The sequence below is a fragment of the Sarcophilus harrisii genome, chromosome 5 (assembly GCF_902635505.1).
Source record: "Sarcophilus harrisii chromosome 5, mSarHar1.11, whole genome shotgun sequence".
Classification (NCBI taxonomy): domain Eukaryota; kingdom Metazoa; phylum Chordata; class Mammalia; order Dasyuromorphia; family Dasyuridae; genus Sarcophilus; species Sarcophilus harrisii.
Window position 1 is genome coordinate 202,003,398 of NC_045430.1, and position 24,869 is coordinate 202,028,266.

Consider the following 24,869-nt stretch of genomic DNA (forward strand, 5'->3'; position numbering starts at 1 on the left):
GTATTATTAGTGAGACAGCTGGTGGAAAAGTAGATGGAGCCCTGGTCTGGAGTCGGGAAATCTGTATTCAAATCCAACCTCTGGTTCTTGTGTCCTTGAACAAGCCCCTTAACTTTTGTTTGCCTCAGTTTCCTCCATTGTAAAGTAGGAATAAAAGCAGCATCTGCCTGGCAGGATTGTAGAAAGGCACTTAGCCCAGTGCCTGGCACGTAGTAATTGCTAGGTGATGGCCATTTCCCTTCTCCATGAGTGTCAGAGGATTCTGAGTATGCTGTTCATGCCCCAAAGTGTGCACTTTGTTCTGTACCTCCAGGCCCCTGTTTTCCTAATGAAAAGGTTAGAGTCATACTTACCTTTGGTCACTGCATTCACTAGCACTCTGTTCTTTCAGCACTGCTTTCCTTGATATGGGGGTCATATCCCACAGCCTGCTTCTGCTTATTTTTTTCTGCCTCTGTCCATACATGTCCTTCGCTCTGGCCGACTGTCCAAAAAGAGTATGCAGCTCTTTAAATTATAGAACATTTTTTCAGGTGTGGGAAAAACTTGGTAATTGTATAAGACTGAAATTAGGGATTCTCCTTTTCCAGGGAGATTGAAAATGAGACCAGCATAGTTTCTTGAAAAAAGCCAGAACATGAGCAGAAGTTGTAGCCAGTGAACTCTTCATATCTTTTGAAGCTCTGTGATCTTCTAAAAAAAATAATTGTAGCTCATTTTTAATATATTATTTAAATGTTGTGTGCTGCTGTGGATGGAGTTGTCCTGCTCTCTCTTAATACATACTGGCTGTGTGGCTGTGTACAGGTTTCATTGCTCAAAAGTTCCTCACCTGGGAGTTCTCTACTTATTGATGAAAAGAGGCACAGTCCCTATCACTCTCCTTGTCTCTGATTTTATGTATCAGGAAAAATGTTTACTTTGCTGATCAGAAGGTTTGTCTTCCAGGTATGATCAAATGGTTTTAGAATATGGCTGGTGAGTAGGTGGTTGGTGTTGGAACAAGTTTGTGGGACAGATAAGAATTTTAAGATTTCACTTCTAACCTTAATTCATCTTTTTGTAACCGGAGTAGCTTATATTCAAAGAACATGGCTAATACCTAGTTTTAATGGAATGAGTTAATTTTCCTGTTATAAATTTTGTTCTGTATATACAATAATCTTTTCTAGATATGATGTACTGACTTTAACTTTTTTCTATTACAGGTATGATTTTTAATGAAAGAGATCAGGAAGTGAGAGACTTGGGCTATCAGAAGCATGCCTTTAATTTACTTATTAGTAATCGCTTGGGCTACCATAGAGATGTGCCAGATACAAGAAATGCAGAGTATGTTTGACATACTAATATTTGTTACTACAATTTAATATTGTGCTTTTGTGTCTACATTAAATACCATGAAAATAGTATTAAAAGGTGTCACTTTTTTCAGCTATAATAGTACATGAGGTATATGTGCTACCTCACACTAAGTGCTAAATGTGCTAAGCACTATTTCTAGTGCTAAGACAAATTTCTAGACTTACAATAATTGAAGCCAGATGATCTGAGTTTGTAGTATCATGATTCACAGCTTACTGGATTTATTTTAAAATAACAAATCAGGTAGCAGATAAATGAAAGGTCAAAAGTATATATGCGAACAAAAAATTAATCCAGGTCATATTAAAAGAGTAAGAAATAAAACTAATGAACTCTCAGCGGTATGATTTTAATTTAAGAAAGGGTTCATTCCTCAGATTGAACATTAGTTACTGAATAAATGATGAAATATAAAGGTATTTTTATTGTTATTGTCATGTTTTTTTTCTGGTGATTGTTGTGTGTGTGTGTGTGTGTGTGTGTGTGTGTGTGTGTGTGTGTGTTTGCTTTGCCAAAGAAATGGAGAGAGGAATGGAGAAAAACCAATTAAATGAAACTTAAGAGCAAATATTAATGAGTCAGAAGAAAATAATTAAAGTGGAAGTTATTTGTATAACAAGCAATAATTTTGTCAACTTGTTCTCCATGTTATGTTGATACTCTGATGTGTGTTATAAAACAGATGAAAACAGGTACTTATTTGTTCTTTACTCAACATAAGAGGAGGTAGCTTGTAAAGAGAATGAAGGACTTGGTGTCAGAGCAGCTAGAATGGAGGATGCCTGGCCCAACCAATTTGTAATTGGTAGGCAATTTTTTGTAATCATTGGCAAGTTTTTTAATCTCTCTGAGACTCATTTTCACCATGTAATAAGAGACTAATAATTCTTGTGCTTCTTGCATCTTGGTTTATTATATGAAAAGTGTCATATTAGCATGAAATGCTATAGAAATGTGAGCTATTATTGTCTTTTATCTCCACTCAGACATGAGCTCAATTACAGTCTGATAACTTAGTCTTCAGTCATTTTGTGAGCCCCTGAAGTATGAATTTTTTAATATTTCATCACAATTTTATTTTTGCCCTTTAACAACCTTATATTCTAAGATGGTAGTATACACAAATCATAAGTTTGTGATATAGAAAAAAGAAATTCATTTTTACCAACTGAGATATAGTTATATCAGTCTGAAGCATAAGATCATTTTTCCCCCCGAAGAAACATTATACACACACACACACACACACACACACACACACACACACACACACAAAGCTATTTCTCAGAAGAATAAAGATGAACAATTTATCCATGAAAATACTAAACTTGTAGGTGTTTAATTTAGCACAACTTAACAAATTGTAATAACAGTTAAAAGATTAAAAATATTCTCTAATAGATATTTTATGACTTCATGTTATTTTAAAATTCCTTTTTCTTTATTTGAATATTTGTTTTATTGTTGGTTATCAAGTTTATAATTTAGAAAACTAGATCAAAAAATAATAATAATAATGTCACAGGGATGAAAGAGAATAAGGCAAATGAGGGAATTCCTTTATACTTATGAGATGAGGAAAGGTATAATTTTTGATATGAAAAAGAGATACCCAGAGTTATCACCTAAGAAGATTTATTAGCTACTTTTTAGACATAGGAAGACAGACTGAATATTACTTTGAAAATTTTGACAGTTAGGAACCCTAATTAGTAAGCAATAGAAATCTAGTGTGAAAACTTATTTTGACTTCTGAAAGTTATTGAAATATCTAGAATTTTTTCATTGTTGTGACAGAGGCAGATTTGAAGTAAAAAGCATTCACTTTTACCTTCCCGAGCCTCTGTTTCCTAAACAATAAAATGGGGATAATATTATCCATAGCATCTACTCTACAGGTTTGTTGAGAATGAAACTTATATAAATAGATATAAATTTTTTCCAAATTTTAAAGTATCCTCTCAATGTTATTATTACTATTAATACTGATACTCATAGGAACATAGGCTTTTGAGGTGAGAAACTTTCTTGATAAATTCAGACCACCCTTATTTTCAGGTGAGGAAACATGTTATTTGCCACTGGAAAAAAAGTACTCGATTTGTTTCCTCTCTTCATTCCATTAAATTCTAATTTTTATCAAAATGGTAGTGCATAAGAATAGGGCTTTGTTCTACCTAAAACATCATCAGATAACTTAGATAATATAATGAAATGTTGTTGCCTGCTGTAGGCTCAAAGTAATCTGCTTTAACAGTTAGCTAAGAATTATTTGTGACTATTATGAATTATAATAGCTAGCATTTATATCACTTCAAGGTTTGCAAAACATTATCTCAGAAGATTCCATTTTTAAAGGGAAAAAAAATGTGTGAGTTCTCTTGTGGCTTTCAAATTTTCAGTAAAATCCTGATTCCACTATTATTTTATATTATATGTGAAGAAAAAGTTAATTGGCAAGGTCAGTTTTAAGCCTAATCTTAGTCCAGGTTATTATGAATTCCATATTGGTATCTAGAAGTTGTGAGATTTTAATGTACATTCAAATGTCAAGTAGACATATTGGACTTCTTTTGGTCATATAATTATGCTCAAAAACCTCGAGGAGATTATTTATTGCTTACTTAATAAATGTTATAATACTGATTCTAGATTTCAAGACCTACACCATCACACTTTGATCTTGCTTTCTATTACAAATATGCAATGTAGACTCCATATTCCAACCATCTTGGGTCTCCTCATTCTGCTTTCTTTCATCTTTTACTTTATCTCTCATGATGCCAGGAAAGGGTTCCCTTTCCTTTCCCCACTATCTCCTTTTGAAGTCCCTCTCTTTTTTTTTTTTTTTTAAGTGCCATCCTGACTCATCTCAAACTGAAACACCTCAAATCTTTTCCTATTTTTCTTTGAATTTATCACATTTTCCTTTGTTCATACATGTTAAATATTTACCCTCTCCCTTCACCATAAGCTCCTTGAGAGCAAGATCCCTTTATATTTAATATTTACTCTCTCCCCAAATCATTTGGAAAACTCCTTGAGATCAAGATGTGTTCATATTGAGCTTTAGTGTTCTTTCCTTCTTTAACCCTTCACTGCCATACTGATCAACTAGTCAACACTTAAAATTTTGAGTTAAATTGGCTTTAATGATTCATTTTAAAACTTATTAGTCCCATTTTTTATGTAATTTTATAGAATTGTTGTATTTGAAATTGATCATCTGTTAAAAGTGAATTTTTTTTAAAATGGTATTTTTCTCATTTATAATATTGCCTTTTGAAACTTCTACAGTTTTTACAGAAAAAGTATGCTAGCACTTTGTTTCATAATAATTCCTCTGTAATTCCACTCATGTTGTTGGCAGTTATCTATCTTTTCTTTTAATATACTCTTTGTACATTTCAATTAAATCAAAATTTTCAAAATAAGCCTGAGAACAGAGCAAGGAAGAAAAAAATGTAGGAATGTTAGAGGAAACCACAGACTTATGGCTTGTTTACCTGTTTCCCTATATTTTCTAAGAATGAATGGCAACAAGTGAGAGGAGAATATGGCAAGTGCATTCTTGAAGTGATTGACGGAATTTAATATTTTAAAACATAGGAGGCTTTTTAAATTCACTATTTCTTTTATAATTATGTCTGCAGATGTAAAGAAAAGTCATATCCAACAGGCCTTCCAGCTGCCAGTATTGTGATTTGTTTCTACAACGAAGCCTTTTCTGCCTTGCTTCGAACAGTACATAGTGTCATAGATCGAACACCAGCCCATCTCCTTCATGAAATTATCTTGGTAGATGACAATAGTGAATTTGGTAAGTGTAACAGATAACTTTAGGATTAATTGTTAATCTAGGATGAGAGTACTGATAATACTTGGAATTTTCCCTTTTCTGCCATGAACAGTAACAGTTATGCACACAATTGAATATTCAAAATGGAAGGTAAAAACTATTGCTATTAACAAAATTCTAGTAAGGTTAGCTATAGTTGAATATTCTATCCATTGAATATATCCTAATTTTAAGGAAATTAAAGTAGTTTAAACTATTATTCATGTTCTTCTGCGCTTAAATTCTATTATCCATGGTTAGTGCTTGGAATTTGTTACTCCAATTTTATATTTCTGTAAGGCAGTTTTCAACTTACAAATGGGTTTTGTTTCAAAAGGTCATTTATAAGTTACCTATTTGGAATTTTTAACTCATTTTACCATGATGCAAGGTTGTACATTTTGGTTAGTTCCCTGACTAAACCTTAGAAACTTATTTTAACCCAAATATAGCTAAACATCCTACAGTTGCTATGAAACCAGTAGAAATAATTAAATAAAACATATCAGTAACATCGAGTGAGATATTCTTTCTCTTTAATTGTAGTCATGCTTCTTGAGAAAAATATATTTAATTAGAATAATACAAGGAAAGTTATTGGTCTATGATTTTTAAGGGCTTAGATGACTTCCAATTTTAAAATATAAGGTCGATGGAAATTTTTGTAGATATTTGGAAAGGAATACATGAGCAGTTTCAAGAGTATGATTAATGATACTGTTAATCATGTTTATCTTATTTGAAAACTTAGGGCTTTCCTTTTCCTTGATTTGTAATTTCACTTTAAAAAAAACATAATTAAGGTTGATTTTTGATTCGGAAATGGAAAAGTGAGAGAAAAATTTTCTTCAGTAACTGGAGAGAAGGGAAGAAGTTTAAGGATTTGCTTTAAAGTAGAACTAGTTGAGCTATGGGCTGTGAAAATGGGGAAAGGTTTTTAAGTAGAGATTGTGCCCAGTTTCTAAGAAGGTGAAAAAAAAGGAAAAAATTGTTAAAATTAAGCAATTCCCCTTGGTTTCCACCAGTTTACATCATTAGTCCAGAAAAGCTTGGCAGCCAAGGCAAGTAGGTTTGAACTGTCTTAGGGCAAGTGGGGTTAGGAGTATGGGACATGAGGTTGCCCTTTGTGCTTATAGGTCATTCATAAATCAAGTGTTTGCAACTTGGGAAATGCCTTCTGGTTATGACTGGTTATGGAAAAGATATAATGGAGATCTACAAAAGAGCAGCCCTAAATAATTAGAAATTGCAAACAGAATGAAGAGAATGGATGAAGAGAATGGAATGAAGAAAAATGGAAAAGGCTGGACTTTTTCTTAATTCTTAATACCTCTGCCTAGCAAACACATGTCTATTCTTTTTAAAAAAGCCCCTGAAAGTCAGACAAATAATCTATGCTTAAGGATACATTCAACAGAATTGAAAAGAAAAACTGTCAGGTAATTGAAGTCTCTCTTCTGTAGGGTTGGAGATAAGAGAAATGTGTGGGTCTGCTTACTGCTTTTGATAACAACTAGTGGGCTGCCTAGATGAAGAGCATGGCTGAGATCTGGAGGAGGGGGTGGTTTCTCTGGGTACCAATTAGGTAAGTGGGAAGCCAAAGCTCAAGGCAAATAAATGTATATTATATATGGTAGTTAAGGCAGAATGGAGAAGTTGGAACTTATTTTTTTATAGATTATCAGTTTCTAGAGGAGAGGGACTTAACTAATACATCCTCAGAGAGCTTTGGGGACTTATTCATCTTTATTGAAAGAACTTCTAACTCCCTCCATATGTGAAATAATGTGGAATAAATTCCAGCGACACTCTTATTACCTCATAGATCTGGTCTGCCACTTATCTGGTAATATTATATGTTGCTCTACTCCATGAATTCCTCAAGCGTGACATTTCTGCCTCGAATCTCCATGCCTTTGTACTGTTGTCCCCCGTCCCTTAGATGTTCTTTGTCCTGACTCACATGTATATATACATATATATATATATTGTAACGTATACACACATTGTCTCTTCCATTAGAATATCAATTTCTTGAGTGTAAAGACTGTGTCCCCAGTATGTGCCACAATAGTAGCTTAATAATTGATTTTATTGATTTTTTATTATTAACAATTTTTTTATTATTGATTAATTGCCTAACTTTCCAGTTAAATGCTGGTACATTGGGAAAAGTGGGGAACATACTTAGTAAGCATGTAATAAATGCTCATTGATTGTTTTATTTTTCATTTAAATACTATTAACAAAGTCCAATTCCCTACTAGACATTTTGAGTTTGCTGTATGGTAGACATTTTAAATACAGTATGTATAAAGATGAACTCATTTTTCTTTTCCTCAAACATCATCCTTTTCTGAACTTCCCTATTTCTCTAGATGGTAGTCATCCTTCCAGTTCTCATTTTAAATTCATTACTTTCATACAATTTCACATAACTACTCTGCAAATTTTTTTTTTATTTTCACTTTCACAAAATTTGTTCCAAAATCTGATTTTCTCCTCTTAGACTACCCTAGTTTGGCCTCTGATCACCTTTCATCTGAATTACTGTCACCCCCTCCCCCTACCTTTTTGCCTTCAGCCTTACCTGCTGTAGGAGACTTTTTCCAAGCAATTAAACAATCCATTTCCCAAAGCATTCATTGTAAGCATGTCAGTGTTCTATTTAATATTATATCTAGAATATAGTAGTTTATTACTCTGTTTGCCAATTTAATCCCTTTATAAGAAGTCCCAATCTTCTTTTGCAGCCTTATTAAATCAAGCAAGTGAACACACATTTATTAAAATGCCTTCTATAGGCCAGGCACTGTGCTAAGGATTGGGAATATAAAGAAAGGTAAAAGCACAGTCCCTCCTCTCTAGGAGCTCATATTTTAATGGGAGATGCAAGCAGATAATACTATACATATAAGATATGTGCAGGGTTATGTGTGTGTGTGTATAATTTTTATACATATACACACATAGACATAAATACACATACACAAGCATGCATGGTGGAGGGGAAGGGGGAGTTTGGAACCTAAAAAGGCCTCCTGTTCAGATCATTATACACAGCAACAGTCTGATGGACATGGTTCTTTTCTACAATGAGATGATTGAGGCCAGTTCCAATGGTTTTGTGGTGAAGAGAGCCATCTACACCCAGAGAGAGGACTGTGGGAACTGAGTGTGGAACACAACATAGCATTCTCACTCTCTCTGTTGTTATTTGCTAGCATTTAGTTTTCTTTTTCTTCCTTCTTGATCTGATTTTTCTTGTGCAATAAGATAATTGTATAAATATGTGTAATGTCCAGGCTAGCTCTTAGGAGGACTTCGGGATCAGCCCGAGTTCTTGGTCTTAGTGGAGAAGGGAAGGAGGCAGGAGAGTCAAGAGGATGGTGAAAGATGGAGTCTGGAATCTGGCTTCTTCTCTTGTGTCTGTGGCTGAGAGAGCATTCGCAGCCCTTAAATACTTCAGTACAATTACATCACTATAGCACACTGAGCATGCGCAACCATCACATCACATCACATCACATCACATCACATCATATCACATCATCATACTAAGTATATGCTTAACTATAAGTACCTTGCTGACCTAGATTTAAGTACACCTTTTTAGAGTTCCAGCTCTCTACAAATATATGTATACATTTATTGGATCTAACATGTATTTCAACATATTTAACATGTGTTGAACTACCTGCCAGTTAGGGGAGGGATTGGGGGGAAAGAGGGGAAAATTTGGAACAAAAGGTTGTGCAAGAGTCAATGTTGGAAAAATTACCCATGCATATGCTTTGTAAATAAAAAACTTCAATTAAGTTAAAAAAATAAACAAACAAATAAATTGGGGGAAAAAAAGACCTTCTGTTCAAGGTGGGTTTTGGCTAAGTATGGCAAAAACTGTGCAAGTAAAGGTTTGGGGTAAAGAGAGTGTTTGCCAAGTGTGGCAGACAATGAATGAAAAGACTTGGATTTAGGGACATAATTTTCTGTGTGAGGAACAAATGGGCCAACTTAGCTTCCTTCAGGCTCACTTAGTCTGGCCAGGCTGGTGGTCTATCTATTTCTCACTACTCCATGCCTTTGCCCTGAGTGTCCCCCATAAATGCCCTCTCTCCTCGCCTCTCTCTCTCACAATCCCTAGTTTCCTTCAAGGCTTAACATATGTTGCTTTGTATGTGAAGCCTTCACTGAGCCTACTAACCCTCCCCCCCACACACACACCAGTCACCTTGTATATCTTTTATATATGTCTATACATATCTCTCCAGATTAGACTCTGAATTTCTCCAAATTAGGACTTTTATATTTTAAAACTACTATGGTGTTTAGTAGATATTTAATGATTAATAACTGTTTTATGAGATATCCAGGTCTAAGATTTCTCATCTTGATTAATAACAAAAATCTTTATATCTCTCATATGATTATTTTTATATAGAACTTTTTTTTTTTAGCTTCAATAAAATTTACTAAAAAAACTTAAAGTAGGCCAGTGTTGTCGTAATTACAGAAAGAAGCAGAGAATTACAGAGTTGTTGCAGGTTTAAGTATTTTTATTTGATCGAATAATTGATTAAAAGTTTATCAAATTTTGATATATTTCAGTAAATGATAAAAAATTCCAAAATGAAAAGATCATTCATTCTATTTAACTTTTAAATAAAGGATGTTGTGATAACATATGTTAAAATATGCATAAATGCATACTTAAAGATTTATCTGTATTTTTTACTTTTATAATAAATAGAATAAAAGATCAAATGTTTTTCAAATAGTCTCTACATTTCAAAAAAATAAATTTACAAATGTACTAAAGCAGTTGTCTTATTTCAGATGATTTGAAAGGAGAACTAGATGATTATGTCCAAAAATATCTTCCTGGAAAAATTCAAGTGGTTAGGAATGAAAAACGAGAGGGATTGATTCGAGGAAGAATGATTGGAGCAGCTCATGCTACAGGTATTTATATACTATATGATTATCTTGTTAGAAAATAACCACTTGTGTGTCGGACAGACTTTTCCTTTAGTGTAGGAGTATTATAATATAGAGTCCTAAAATATCACCTTTGTTTCTGGTAGAAGAGGTAAAATATATTAAGCTGGAGAGTTTAAGTAAGAAATTTTTACATTGTTATACTTTCTGGGTAATTCTATTTATTAATTGTTGCCCTCAAATCTGACCTTTCTCATATCAACATTAAGTGAACAAAAGTTTAAAACTGAAACATTATTGAATTCCATTACATAGATTTTGCTAAAATGCTTTGCTTCAGCACTGTCCTTAGTTGGTGATGGTTAGATGGTGAAGTTAAGTCCTTCCAGCATAAAGCTGCAAAACATAGAGAAGTAAAGTTTCCCCAGAAGAAAATGTTTAAACTAACTCAAATGATGTCAGTGAAAACAGCACTAACAACAATTGAACTTCATGTTAATTGCACTCACCAACTTTGGTCATGGAAGAGTGGACAATACATATTTCTTTTCTCTCGTTGGAAGAGATAAAGCATCTCACAAACATAATGCTGCATATGTCTTCAAGTGTGATTGCTTTAGTTGCTATTTTTCTTTTTTATAAAGGACGAGTAAGTATGGAGATAAGGGCCAAAATTGTGATAGAAAAGAACTCAGTAATAAGACATTTAAAAAAATAAATCAAAAGATTTAAGCAAGAAAAGTAGATGGAAAAAAGAAGAAAAAGTCATGCTAGGTCATTGCAATGGGGAACAATCCTAGTCATAGGGAAGAAGAAAAAAGAAATCCTTAAAAATGATCAAAATGTAAATTCAAGTGGCCTATATGATTCTCAAGATTTTCTGAGGAAGTATTAAAAGTAGATAATTAGTGACATTTTATTTGCAATCATACATACATACATACATATATATATATACATATATATATATATATATATATATATATATATATATAGGATAGTATTCATAATTATTGCTCAACATCATTAAGAAAAAAAATTTGTTAATTATTTTAATTTTTTCAAGATAAAAAAAGTATTTATTAAATTTTAGAAAGATTTTTTGTTAAAATAGTTATAATTTTAAAGTTGTGGTACATACAGGTCCGGACTGGGATCTTTGAGTTCTTGTGTTGACATTTCAATTTGAATAGTTATCAAATTCTTCCATTTAGAAGAAATTTTTGACTGATGGTACCAAGTTATGTAGTTCCTTCTAGTTTACAGTAAGTAATAAGTGAATGTTTCAGAATTAATTTGGGGGCCATAAATAAGTGACATTTATATTTTAGAATAATTTTAGAATTTCATTAGTTTAACTTGTAGTGGGATTGGTTATTAGATTATAATACTACTACTACTAATGTTACTACTATTACTATTAACATAGAAATATACTAATAATGGAGGCTATTAGATTATAATTTTACTTTCCCAGGAGAAGTTCTTGTGTTCCTAGACAGTCACTGTGAGGTGAACAAGATGTGGCTACAACCTTTGCTGGTTCCAATTCATGAAGACCATAGGACGGTGGTATGCCCTGTGATTGATATTATCAGTGCTGATACACTTATGTACAGCTCCTCTCCTATCGTACGTGGAGGATTCAACTGGGGTCTACACTTTAAATGGGATCTTGTTCCCTTTTCTGAATTAGGAGGACCAGAAGGAGCTATTGCACCGATCAAGTAAGATTTGACCTAATGATTGGAAAATCTGGAATGTGTAGTTATAGTATTTTATACTTATTTCCTTCAGTATTAGCAGAAATTGTGGGTAGGTGATGGTCATTTTGTTTCTAAAATCCATTGTGTTTGTCTTTAGAGAGATTTAGTAATTTCACATAACAGACAACTTGCAGATTATTAGGTGTTTGTGTATATATATTCAGAAGCACTTCAGATTCAGATATATTTATATTTAGCTTCACAGATGTCTGACTTGCAGAATTTGGACTTTTACTTGAGTTCATATGGGTATGTTAATCATTGACTAATATTCCCAAATTGCTGTAATTCCACTCAAAAATGTATGCCTTTGCTAAGCTCTACTAATGGTCCATGACATGTAGTTTAGTTGATCAGGGTTATTATAATTTAACTTTACTTACTTATTAAGTCATATTATTTAGACTGTACCCGTCCAAAGGTAGTTTACCCTGCAACTTTAATTCTCTAGAACACTGCTGAAAAAGCATAAAGTAAAGCAAAAAAGTCCTCTGAGCAGCCAGATGTCTCTTTCTCATTGTCTCTATCTCAGAGCTCAGTCTGATTGTCTTGGTTCCTTTCTTTACCCATGATAGAAATTAAAGGAGTAAATTAAATATAAAGGTAAATTAAAAGGGGAATTAAGTTTCTAGAATCAGGCACAGTAGCAGCAGAAAGAAATGATGCTTGATAGCATAATAGTGAGTGGGGAAGACAGAAAAGCTATAAATCAGAACCCCAAACTATTTACTGCAGAAGAACCCAGTCTCTACATGCCTTAAGAGGCCTGACTGCATGAAAATGTTAGAGAATAGTACTCTATATGAAAATCTGAGTTATCAAGGAAAAGTTATGAGAAGCATTTTAGAAAGATTTCTTTTAAGATGTTTATAGTGAAAAATTTGAAAAATTATATTATGTCTAATATATGTCTGGATAATTATATATATATAATGTCTGGACAATATTGAGAAAGCTGAACAACCGTGCCAGTGTTGCCTGATATTTCTGTAGTAGTTTTCAAGTTTTGTTTTAGTTAGTTGCTGCAAAATTACACTCGTGCTATGAAAAGTTTTTCAAAATAACCATTTGTATGGAAGCAAAATAATTATTTTCTTCTTCTAGGTCACCTACAATGGCGGGCGGCTTATTTGCTATGAACAGACACTATTTCAATGAACTTGGACAATATGACAGTGGCATGGATATCTGGGGAGGTGAAAATTTAGAAATATCATTTAGGGTAATTCAGATTTTATATGCATCAAACTGTCAATCTCATACATAAAGAAGATAATCTAATTTTCATCTATTTCTAGTTTCAGCACTTTATATAAATTTTCATTGGAGGCCTTGAAGTCAGGAGGACCTGAGTTCAAATCTGGTCTCAGATACTTAACACTTCCTAGCTGTGTGACTCTGGGCAAGTCATTTAACCCCAATTGCCTCACTTGGGGGGATAAATCATGTAGAGAAGCAACTAAATATAAATTAATATGCATTAATATAAAAAGGGAGGTAGTGCTAATAAGTAGGAATTGTAGACATTAGCAAAAAATCTTGAGAAAGTGACCCCTGAACTGGATTTTGAAGGATGTGATAGGCATTCCATAATTAATGTCATTGTATCAAAATAGGTTGGTTGAGGTAGCATTATGAATGATCATCCCCATTTTACAGATGTGAAAAGAATGAAAGAATATTTGTTAACCTGTTATTATTTGCCTTCTCTTTGGGAATAGTTTCATCTATTGATCTTTCTCTTTTTTCAAAACACTTTATGTATTTTAACACTATCTAAAATTTTACCTATATCTCTTCTTCTCCAAGAGATCTATTACATACAATAAAGCATTTTTTATGAAAAGGGAGGGGAAAAAAATCAACACATCAAAAAAAAAGTGAATATATTCAGTGTTCCATACCTGTGATTCTTTTGCTTCATTGTAGTAGTGTAGCAGGGTATATCTTCTTATTTCTTCTATGGCACCATGCTCGTTCTTTGTAATTTTGGAACATTCACATTTTTAAATTGTTTTGTGATGGTTCTTTCCAGTTTACATTACTGTGCTTATGTGAATGTTGTTCTTTTTGTTCTGCTTTTTTTTGGTAATCATCATTTCTATAAAGTACAGTAATATTTCTATTTTTTGGGGGGGAACAAAGCAATTGGGGTTAAGGAACTCGCCCAGAGTCACACCTGGAAGTGTTAAAGTGTTGTCCGAGGCTACTTGGAACTTGGGACCTCCTGACTCCAGGGCCCTAAGCACAGCACCACCTAGCTGTTCTAGCACAGTAATATTTCATTACATTTGTGTACCATGACTTGTTTAGCTGTTACCTGAATGGTGGGTTTCTATTTTGTTCCATTTCTTTGCTACCAAGAAAAGGCTGCCACAGATATTTGGCAAATATAAGCAGCTTTCTTCTCGTCAGTGACTTACTTGGGACATATATATAGGCTTGTCAGAATGTGGGTCAAAAGGTACAGATACTGGTCTCTTTATTTGCATAAATACCGCTTTTTTCCATGATTATTGTGCTGCTTCACTAAACTGTATTTAGTGGACCCTTTTTGCTCTGCAACATGAACTGTTGCAATTATTGTTATCTTGTTCAGTTTTCTGGGGATGAGATTGTTTTTTGCATTTCTCTTAACAGTATTTTGAAACATTCTTTCATGGGATTGTTAATAGTTTGCAGTTCTTCTTTTGAGAACTGTTTGGATCTTTTGACCTCATATCTCTTTAGTCCTTCTTCCATTGTCATGTTTTTCCATGTTCCAGTTTCTTGACATAGGCCAGGATTTCCTTCTATGTTTTTAGATTCTTTTTCTTCTGCTTTCACTTCCTTGTGCCATTTTTTCAAGGAATTCTTTGTTGGTCCTGAAAACTTGTTAAGAACTGTTAAAAGGGTTCCTTGAGCTTGTCCTTTTGAGTTGCCATATTTTCCAGAATCATTGACTCAGAATGCAGGAAGCCCTAATTGTGTCAAGGATGAAAACTTCCCTGCCTCCCCCAGCTGACACGGGTTATTTGCCCCCCATCTTTATTGTACCTTTCTGCCTCCTGGGCCATGCCGCTTTAGGGGGGGAGACTTCTGGTATGTCCTCCCTCCTTTGTTTTGGGCTTATAAAAAGGCAAACTTCGATATGTGCTGCAAACCCTTGGGGTTCCACATGCATATTAAAGTGCTCAGAGTGAAGTCAGGAAAACCTGAGTTCAGATCTGGCCTCAGACCTTGAGCAAGTAACTTTATTTCTCTGTGCCTCAATTTTTTCATCTATAAAATGGGGAATAATAGCACCTACCTCTCAAGATAGTTGTGAGAATCAAATAAGCAGATACTAAAAGTATTTAGCACAAGGTCTAGTATATAGATGCTGTAGATGTTAGCCATTGTTATGGCTACATATGGTTATACATACATATGTGTACACACGCACACATACACAGCTAGTCACACATGGTCTTTTTTTTTTTTTTTTTAATAGCCTTTTATTTACAGGTTATATGCATGGGTAACTTTACAGCATTAACAATTGCCAAACCTCTTGTTCCAATTTTTCACCTCTTACCCCCCACCCCCTCCCCAAGATGGCAGAATGACCAGATGTTAAATAAATTAAAATATAAATTAGATACACAATAAGTATACATGACCAAACCGTTATTTTGCTGTACAAAAAGAATCAGACTCTGAAATATTGTACAATTAGCTTGTGAAGGAAATAAAAAATGCAGGTGGGCATAAATATAGGGATTGGGAATTCAATGTAATGGTTTTTAGTCATCTCCCAGAGTTCTTTCTCTGGGCGTAGCTGGTTCAGTTCATTACTGCTCCATTGGAAATGATTTGGTTGATCTCGTTGCTGAGGATGGCCAGGTCCATCAGAACTGGTCATCATATAGTATTGTTGTTGAAGTATATAATGATCTCCTGGTCCTGCTCATTTCACTCAGCATCAGTTCGAGTCACACATGGTCTTAGCAGAAATAGAAACATGGTTTTCTTCAGGTCACTGCAAACTTTGGCTGGCTCTCCATTTTCACAGGAAGTCAGCTCCTTCAGTGTTTTCTTGCTAGGAGCAACGCTGGAGAAAATGCTATTACAAAATATTTATGTCTTTAATTCTTAACTCCCTTTCCTATTCCCTTTTTAGCTTGTGTCCTCCTGATATTTCTCCCACAGTTTTACTCACTAAAAAAAGCTAGAATTAGATTCTCTTCCTCTCCTTACTAGACATACTCTACTTTGGTGATTGATTAACTGTTGCATAGATGACTCCTATAGATACATAGCTGTAGATATATAGATCTATATAAAAATCTCCCAATTTATCATTCTCAGGCTTCACTAATTTCCACATGAGATATTTTAATCTAGAGGTACTACCAGGACTTCAAGTTCAGTTCCACCTAAATTGAACTTAAAATCATGATATTACCATTCTTTCTCTATCTTCCTCATTTTTTTTTTTTTTTTTTTTTTTGGGAGAGTGCATAGGGGTTTGAAAGCAAGAGCTTTCTCTTAAGAGCTTACTATATACAAAGTGCTGAGGCTACAAAAACAAAAGTATATACACTGTGTAATTATGGTTGATCCTTGTTATTAAGATTCCATATTTGTGAAATTTCCTACTAAAATTTATTTTTAACACTAAAATTAATATTCCTAATGCTGTCATGGTCAAAATAACAATAATAAAACTGAGTTGCCCAATTTATACACTTTAGCTAAAGTTGAACAAGGAAAAACTCTGCCTTCTTATTTTTATGTTCATACTGTAAATACATTTTCTTTTTGAATTTGATTTACTGTCATCCTTTTCACATTTTGGGGGGTTGTTTTGTTGATGATTTCCCTGTTTTAAATGGCCCCCAAGTGTAGTGCTGAAGGTCTGTCTAGGTTCCTAAGTGCCATCAGGCTGGAGGGGGCCTTAGAGAGAAAAGCTTCATTCAAGCACAAGTTATTGTGCTATTGGCCCTGAGTTCAGTGTTAATGGATCAACAATAGGATACATCCAAAAAAAGGAAAGGGAAAATTGGTCAATCTGTTTGTGAGATTGCTCAGTAAAATGCTCAATTAAATGTTGTGACCAGAGGCTTGCAGCAACACATTCATTCATTTTCTCTGAGAGGAATGTTTCATTTGCTAATACGATGTTTGTATCAGCTTTATTATTCATGAATTGCAAGAATCAGTTCGATGTTTAAAGCTAAAAAGAAAATGTTAAGTTGTGGAAAGAGAGGCTCTAGTAGCTAGAGAGGTGACCTTCCAGTCAAAAGAACCTGGGGATTCTACAAGGTAAAGGTGAAGAGGGAGTGTATTCCAGGCATGGAGGAGGAACAGCTTGTATAAAGGCGTAGAGGTGGGAGAAGTCATGTCCCGTGAGAGACCAAACCACGGGAGTCCAGAAAGACCGCCTCTTTGGAATAGATCACTCTTGATTTTCATTCACCATGCCCTTCTCCTCCTTCTGGTCATTGTGATGTCACGACTGGACTCATTAACTAGCTCAACAGTAAAAACAACACTAAGAGATAAGTGTGGCAGGTGGGATTGGGAGCAGACTAGAAAGATCTCTCCTTGCTGTTCACTGATAAACCACAGGAGAATGTGAAATGGATTGTCAGCAGTTCTTCCACTTATTTGGGACTACTCTGTTACTGTTTTTTTCAGAGAATGTATTTGTAGAAGGTTTGTTTGGGTGTCTTGACTTAATACAAAATTAATCACAAATAAGGAAATTACATGCAAATCAAAAAAATGTGCCTACTTATCTTTTGTTTTTATTTAGATCTGGATGTGTGGAGGCAAGCTCTTTATCATCCCTTGCTCTAGAGTAGGACACATTTTCCGGAAAAGGCGTCCGTATGGGTCTCCTGAAGGACAGGACACCATGACACACAACTCTTTAAGATTGGCACATGTTTGGTTGGATGAGTATAAGGTGAGAATTACATTTCTTGTTTTGAAAGAATAAGAGATCATAGGATCAAATATACATAGTTGGAAGAGACCATAGAGAAAGCATCTGGTTCAGTCCTTTCATTTTATAGATGAGGAAATTGAGGCACAGAAAGGGTAAATAATTTCTGCAAAGTCATACAAGTTTTAAGAGCTAGAGATCAGCAGCTGTGATTTATTATAGCACTCTTTCTGCAGTACCACTGTGTCTTAATGCTATCCGATACCTTTTTGCTGCTCCATTTGTTCAGAATTACATAAACTAACATATACTTTGTCCATTTTGAATTTTAGTTAACTTTATTAATTTGTTTTGCAGGTTCTTAAAATTTTAATATTTTTGGGTTTTGTTGTGAAGAGGGTCCCCTCCCCCCCACTCTATAAAAAATAATTATGATAATTATAGAAAGCTTTGGGGTAAGATTGAGGTAGAAATAACAAAATGAAGGGTTGTTACCAAGGATTGTATTAAAATAATAATTCCCAATCTTCATCCTTCTTGATTTTATTATTTGACACTATCATCTCCTCTTTGATATTTTCTTTTGCTTTTCCTCCTATCTGCTCAGTGTTTATATCACCCTACCTACCTTTCACCCCACGTCCATCTCCTTACCTGTGAATATACCTCAAAACTTTGTTTTGGAACCTTTTATTTTCCCTCTCTTTTCTATTTAATATCCTTTCTATACAGATGATTTCCAATTAGTCAAACAAGCAAGAAGTATTTTTTAAGTACTTACTATATGAGATACTTCTAGGTTCTGGGGAAAATAAAAGATTGAAACAATCACTTAGTTGGATAAATTAAGTGGATACAAGAATAAAAATGCAGAAGAGACTACTTGAGCAGCATGTTGAAGAAAGGCAGGTGACTCTGTGAGATTGAGGTAAGAAAAGGGGGAGTTGCATTCCAGACAGGGCAAATGACCATGGCCAAAGAGGACTCTGGAGGTGGAAAAAGCAAGAGCGGACAGTTGGTTTGATAGGTGGGCTGAAGCTGACAAGGAGATTTGATTCTATAGAAGGTACAGAGCAGGGAAAGGCCCCACAGGAGATATAATAAGCCAAGCCAGCATGAGAGAGAGCCATCCAGTAGAGACAGAGCAGCTCTCCACCCTGAGGGAGAAGGAAGAGAAGATGCACTGATAATTCATCCCCTCCATTGGAAACATCCCAGTGATATCCCAAATTCAGTCCATACAAAACTGAGCTCATTATCTTTGCTTCTCATCCCCAACCAAAAATTCTTTATCTTTGTCGAGAGTCTTGCACTTCTCCAGTTCCTGAAGTTTGTAACCTTGGCATTATCCTGGACTCCTCACTCTATTAACCGCACAAATCCAAGTAATCCCCAAACCTTTTCTTTCTTCCTCCACAACATCCCTTCCACCCAACACCTTCCTTCTTTCTCCTCACACAACTGTCACCAAGTTCAAGCCATCCTCATTGCACAGCTGGGCTGTTGCAGCACCTTCCTAAGTAACATTGCCATCACATAGTCGAATCCAAAAAATTTGGTTGTTCAACTCTTATTGCACAGGAAAGAAAATTCTAGAAACATCAGTGTGTCTTGTCCATTTTGCACAGGTTCACACATAGAAAAGTAAAAAGGGCCTTAATGGTTAACCTCTCTAGTTCCTTCATTTTATATTTGAAGACAGGATACACGATTTGTTTGTCCTTCCATCTTCATCTATAAATGTTCATTTTATATTTGAAGACAGGATACGTGATTTGTTTGTCCTTCCATCTTCATCTATAAATGTTCTTGGAATGGTGTAGAGTAACTCAGTCTTCTGCCAGGTTTTTGTTTTAACCTTAAAAAAATATTTTTTTTTTTAAAAAAAACCTTTGTTTTTCCCTTTCAAAACTTTTAAGGCAATATTTTCTGGTGTTAAATGAACTTTTTAAATATGAGTGAATGAAAAAGCACTTATTAAATGCTTACCACATACAGAACACTGAATAAACTATAGGATTACAAATAGAAAAGGCAAGAGCCTCAATTCTAGGATATTGTGTTCTAGTAGCAAGTTAATTGATTATACATATAAAAGGTTCAACTGCAGGGCCTTTCAGAAGGGCAAATAGAAAGACCTGCTAGTCCAGAAGATGATCTAATATTTGTTTACTGACACACTTGTACGACTTTTTTTTTTAACCTTCTCATTGTGGTAACTGTTTGGATATTGTGTTAGCTTTTTCAGAAATTGTGATAATTGGAGTCAGAAGTTTATTTAAGTCTTACAGAAGCTAATGTAATTACATATAACAAGTTTCTTATCTTTATCTTTGAGATTGATTTTGATCTTTTTTCTTGATCAAATTATCTCAGTGGTCTTAATAGCCACTTGCTTCTTTTCTGTTAAAATGGAGTAAATTTTATTTTGATCCATGTTCCACTATCTTTTTCCTCTGGCAATCAAAATAAATGACTTGCTCAGAGTCACATAGCTAGTAAGTGTCAAGGGTCTAAGGCCATATTTGAACTCAACAACTTTCTTCTTAAGGTACGATATGCATTCCTGTAGTTTCAGAGCACTCTATAAGCCTTTGGCCTCTTTTGTTAATTGAACAAAAAACATTTTTTCATTACCTTCCTTAATGGTCACCATTGAATTAAATCCCTGATATGTTGTCCTTCTTAAGAATACTTTTTCAAATTCTTTATTAAACTTATTGGCTTGTTCATATTTAAGATGCATTTATTTTCTTCAGGGTCCATTTATTTGTTTATACTTTTATATTTTTTGTTTATATTTTGTTTATATATATGGGTACTATAAGGTAGGAGGACCACATATCCCATGAAATGATTTTTCTTGTTTTAATTCTAGAATTGATGGGACTATTCATCTTCTTTATTTTCCTCTTTAAAGAGAAAATGTGGGCTTTCAATTGGCTCCAATTCTATATCTTCTGGTTTTATTTATAGTGAGAATGCCAATAAGTGTGCAATGTCTTAAGTCTACTAGTCATTGGATATAAGTGTCAGTAGTTAAAATAATATTTATTGACTAAGAACTTTGTGATTGTTAGCATCCAGTCTTTTCCCACTGTATCACCATCACTGCTGAAGTTCAAATTGTTTAGCATAGAATGAACCAGAATTACCTTGTATTTTTATTGATTTTATGGATTTCTTAGCTGTGGCCAGTTCTGTAATTACCTGAACTAGTCTTCAGAAAGCAGAAAAATTTCCTGCTTAATAGAATTGATCAGAATTTTAGTTCTGTTTGCATAAACTTTGAGAACCTAAGATTTGCATTTATGATACCATGAGGCATGAGCAAAGGAACTTGGTAGAGGTTCAAAATGTATTAACAAATGAAGCTATAATTTACTTATTGATTATTCTTCCAGTTGAAAGATGCGGTTTTAAATTGCTATTTAAAACTGTAATATAGCTACTTACTTGATATTTAGGAGGAATTTGTTCTTTTTTCCCTCCCCAACTTAGGAACAATATTTTTCTTTGAGACCTGAATTGAAGTTGAAAAGCTATGGAAACATCAGCGAACGTGTTGAATTGAGGAAAAAACTGGGTTGTAAATCATTTAAATGGTATTTGGATAATATCTACCCAGAGATGCAACTGTCTGGCCCCAATGCCAAACCACAACAACCTGTTTTTATTAACAGGGGACCCAAACGACCTAAAATTCTGCAACGTGGACGGGTAAGGAAGAAAATATTTCCATAGTTTAGAATGAAACTCTGTTAAATGAGCTCTCTCCACTGGGTGCCATAAATGGTATTCTGGATAGCCTTCTATTGATCTTTCATTAATCCTTTGCATGGAAATCTTATAAAGTACAAGAAGGACTGAGTCTCACAGAGTTAACTTTAGGGATTCTGCAATCCACTCACTAGATTAAAAAATATTCAATTGTGGCACTTCCTACTTTGTTTCAAGTTCTTAAATATTTCAAAGTTGTTTTAGAATTTCTAGGAATTCTATATCATTAGTCTTCTTCTTGACCTCAAAACCCAGAATAATTTTGGGGGACAATTTTGGGACAATTAAGTGTCTTGAAATATTCTGTCCTTTTAGTTCATCATTTTTTTGATCTTTCTTAACCTTCAGGATCCTCATCTTTATTTCAACCATCTCATCCATATCCAGAAGTGATCATAATTTTGATTGGACCATAATGAATAAGCATTCTACTTTCACAATATAGAACTCTGAAATTTTTTTTCTCTGATCACAATTTTAGATCCTGTCAGTCATAATTCTGGCTCTCATTTGTAGATAGGCATCACTTGCTGTATTAAGAAAGACTCATTCATTTCTGTTTTCTGGGAGAAGATGGAGATTTGTTTTTAACAGAAAGAAGCGTCTTTAATTTTATCAGAAGCTTTTCCTTCATCTCTTGATCTTATTTTTCTATTTATCATGTTGATCATTTTAAAAAAAAATACTGAACCCTGAATGCCTGTACAACTCCAGGATAATCATTATTATGTTTTTGACATCATGTTTTAGCCTTCTTGAAAATATAAATTTTTTGTCAGAGAAAGAAAACTACAGACTACTATCCTTAATTGAATGCTGACTTTGCCTGATTTTGGTACCAAGAACACTAGAAAAACAGGGCTCTAACTCATTCTTGTGACAGGTGAAATGCCCCAAATTTCCTTTTAGCTATTACAAAAATTGTCCCTTTAAATTCTTTAAAAAGAATCTTTCCTTATTTTTCAGTATGTGTCTGCATTGATAAATTAGCTACTTTGTAAGTTATGTCAATGACTACCGGTTTTTCCCTATTCTTAACTCCTATAGGCACGTACAACTTGTATAACCAAACTTTCTAGAATATAGTGGTGACAGTCTTCAGTCTTCCAGGTAAAACTGAGGATAAAGAATTCTTTTTTTTTTTTTTTTAAATGCCAATTAAAGAACGTGAGTCGTTATGTCATGTTCTTAGATCTCTAGCAATGTGCGCTCTCTCTTCCTGTGCTTACCTTTCTATGAAAAATGGTCAAGAACTTCTTGTTTTCTTTCGCAGCTCTATCACCTCCAAACCAATAAATGTTTGGCTGCTCAGGGTCACCCAAGTCAGAAAGGAGGACTTGTAGTTCTTAAGGTCTGTGATTACAGTGATCCAAATCAGGTGAGTGATGGGCCACCTTTTAACATGTGACACAGTACATGCAACCTTCCTTTCTAGTTCTCTTCTCAAAGACCTGAAGTATGTTTTGTTGGGATCATTATCAGGTGATTATCCAGTTGTGTCCAATTTTGGGGTTTTCTTGGCAAAGAAAGATACTCCTCTGGCTCATGTTTTTGATGAAACTTGAGGCCAGTGGGGTTATCACACAGCTAGTGTGTATCTTGAGGCCAGATGTAAATTCAGAAGAGGACCCTTGCTGACTCTAGGCCTGGCATTCTATCCACTGCACCACCTAGCTGTCCTAGCTTGTTTGTTTGTTTGCTGAAGCAGTTGGGAGTTAAGCCCAGGGTCACACAGCCAAGAAATTTTAAGTATCTGAGGTCAGATTTGAACTGAGGTCCTCCCAACTTCAAGGCTGGTGCTCTACCCACTATACCAAAGAGCTGCTCCCCTTCCAAATTTTTTATGTGTATTTTTTTTAGGTAATTAGTAAATCAATTTACAATTATTAAGTATCCCCAGGGGGAGATACTTGCAGCAGATGGTACCAGAGCAGTATTATGCAAAAAGGGGCATTTGAGCTGGGTCTTAAAATCAGGGATTTCAAGGCACAGAAATGAGTCTGAAACAGGGTGTCTTTTTGAGTAGAGGAAAAAGATGTATATATATATATGTCGATACATTTTTCAACATGTCAGGAGAGAGTGAGGAGGATACTGCAATTTCTAGGGAAATAAATATGAGTTATGTTTCAGACAAGTTAAGTTTGAGATATGTAAAAATCAGTTAGTGACATGGTACTTATAAGAGATAGATCAAGTCTGGATCTAAAGATCTCATTACCATTTTCAGAGAACATCTGAACTGACACAATTACCTCAGTCATCCTTATCTCCTTTTTTTTTTTTTAAATGAAAGACAAACATTCTTGAATTATTTATTGTTGAATGAGGAGCTATAAGTTTTTAATTCTTTGTTTCCAGGTCTGGATTTATAATGAAGAACATGAATTGATTTTAAATAATCTCCTTTGCTTGGATATGTCAGAAACTCGTTCATCAGATCCACCAAGACTCATGAAGTGCCATGGATCAGGAGGATCCCAACAGTGGATACTTGGGGTAAGGATCTGGCCTTATTGGTGTGAGGTAATCAGAAGGCAGTAGGGGTGTTGATGGTAGTATGATGATAGTATTTTCATCATAGCAACCCCTTGAAATAGAAAAGTTAGTTTTGATATTTTGCCAACAAGGAAGCTGAGGCTGGGGAACTTTTAACTGGAAGCTGTATTTCCAATACGTCTTGAAGTTGGGATTGATTTGGGAATTATTCTTAGTGTCTGGCATACATACATAGTAGGTACTTAATAAATGTTTACCTTTTTGGCTTTTGGGAGAAGCTGTCTTATTCTGCTTCTTATATAGAAATAAAAATTAGTGCTATTTCTTCCTACCCCTTTCTTTCAGAAAAACAGTCGACTTTACCAGGTATCAGTTGGGCAGTGTCTGAAGGTGGTTGATCCACTGAGTCGAAAAGGCTATGTTACTATGGCAATCTGTGATGGCTCCTCCCCACAGCAGTGGTATTTGGAGACCTAAGATCTTTGAAGACTCTGAAGTTCGAGGAAGTCATGATGTTCCTCACTCCTGGACTAAAGTGATGCTTTGGAGAGTTGACTGGGGAGACAAATCAAATTCCTTAGCTGTTATCCCTGATTGGCAGTGTCTGCCTCTAGCAGTTCCTCTAGAACTCGAGTCTTTCCTCCTTTTACTTTGAAGATTTCTGGGGAGAGACTGTATCAAAGCCCCAGAGTATCCCCTAAAATGCCTAGAGCAGATGAAGTGCAATCCAGCAAGAGACATTAAATGGAAATTCCCCATTCACAAAGAGAAA

General features: G+C 34.6%; 1 protein-coding gene across 2 annotated transcripts in view; it reads left to right on the plus strand.

Annotated features, from left to right (window-relative positions):
- GALNT11 (polypeptide N-acetylgalactosaminyltransferase 11) overlaps positions 1–24,869 on the plus strand; it is a 58,501-nt gene extending 33,632 nt beyond the window's left edge. For both annotated transcript variants that reach the window (XM_023505001.2, XM_031939468.1), the window contains 10 exons: positions 1,209–1,332; positions 5,019–5,185; positions 10,040–10,165; positions 11,619–11,868; positions 13,012–13,129; positions 17,687–17,839; positions 21,320–21,538; positions 22,872–22,976; positions 23,960–24,097; positions 24,443–24,869. In XM_023505001.2, coding sequence (XP_023360769.2) covers positions 1,209–1,332; positions 5,019–5,185; positions 10,040–10,165; positions 11,619–11,868; positions 13,012–13,129; positions 17,687–17,839; positions 21,320–21,538; positions 22,872–22,976; positions 23,960–24,097; positions 24,443–24,574 — 1,532 coding nt within the window. In that variant the 3' untranslated portion in view covers positions 24,575–24,869. The remainder of the gene's footprint in view (positions 1–1,208; positions 1,333–5,018; positions 5,186–10,039; positions 10,166–11,618; positions 11,869–13,011; positions 13,130–17,686; positions 17,840–21,319; positions 21,539–22,871; positions 22,977–23,959; positions 24,098–24,442) is intronic.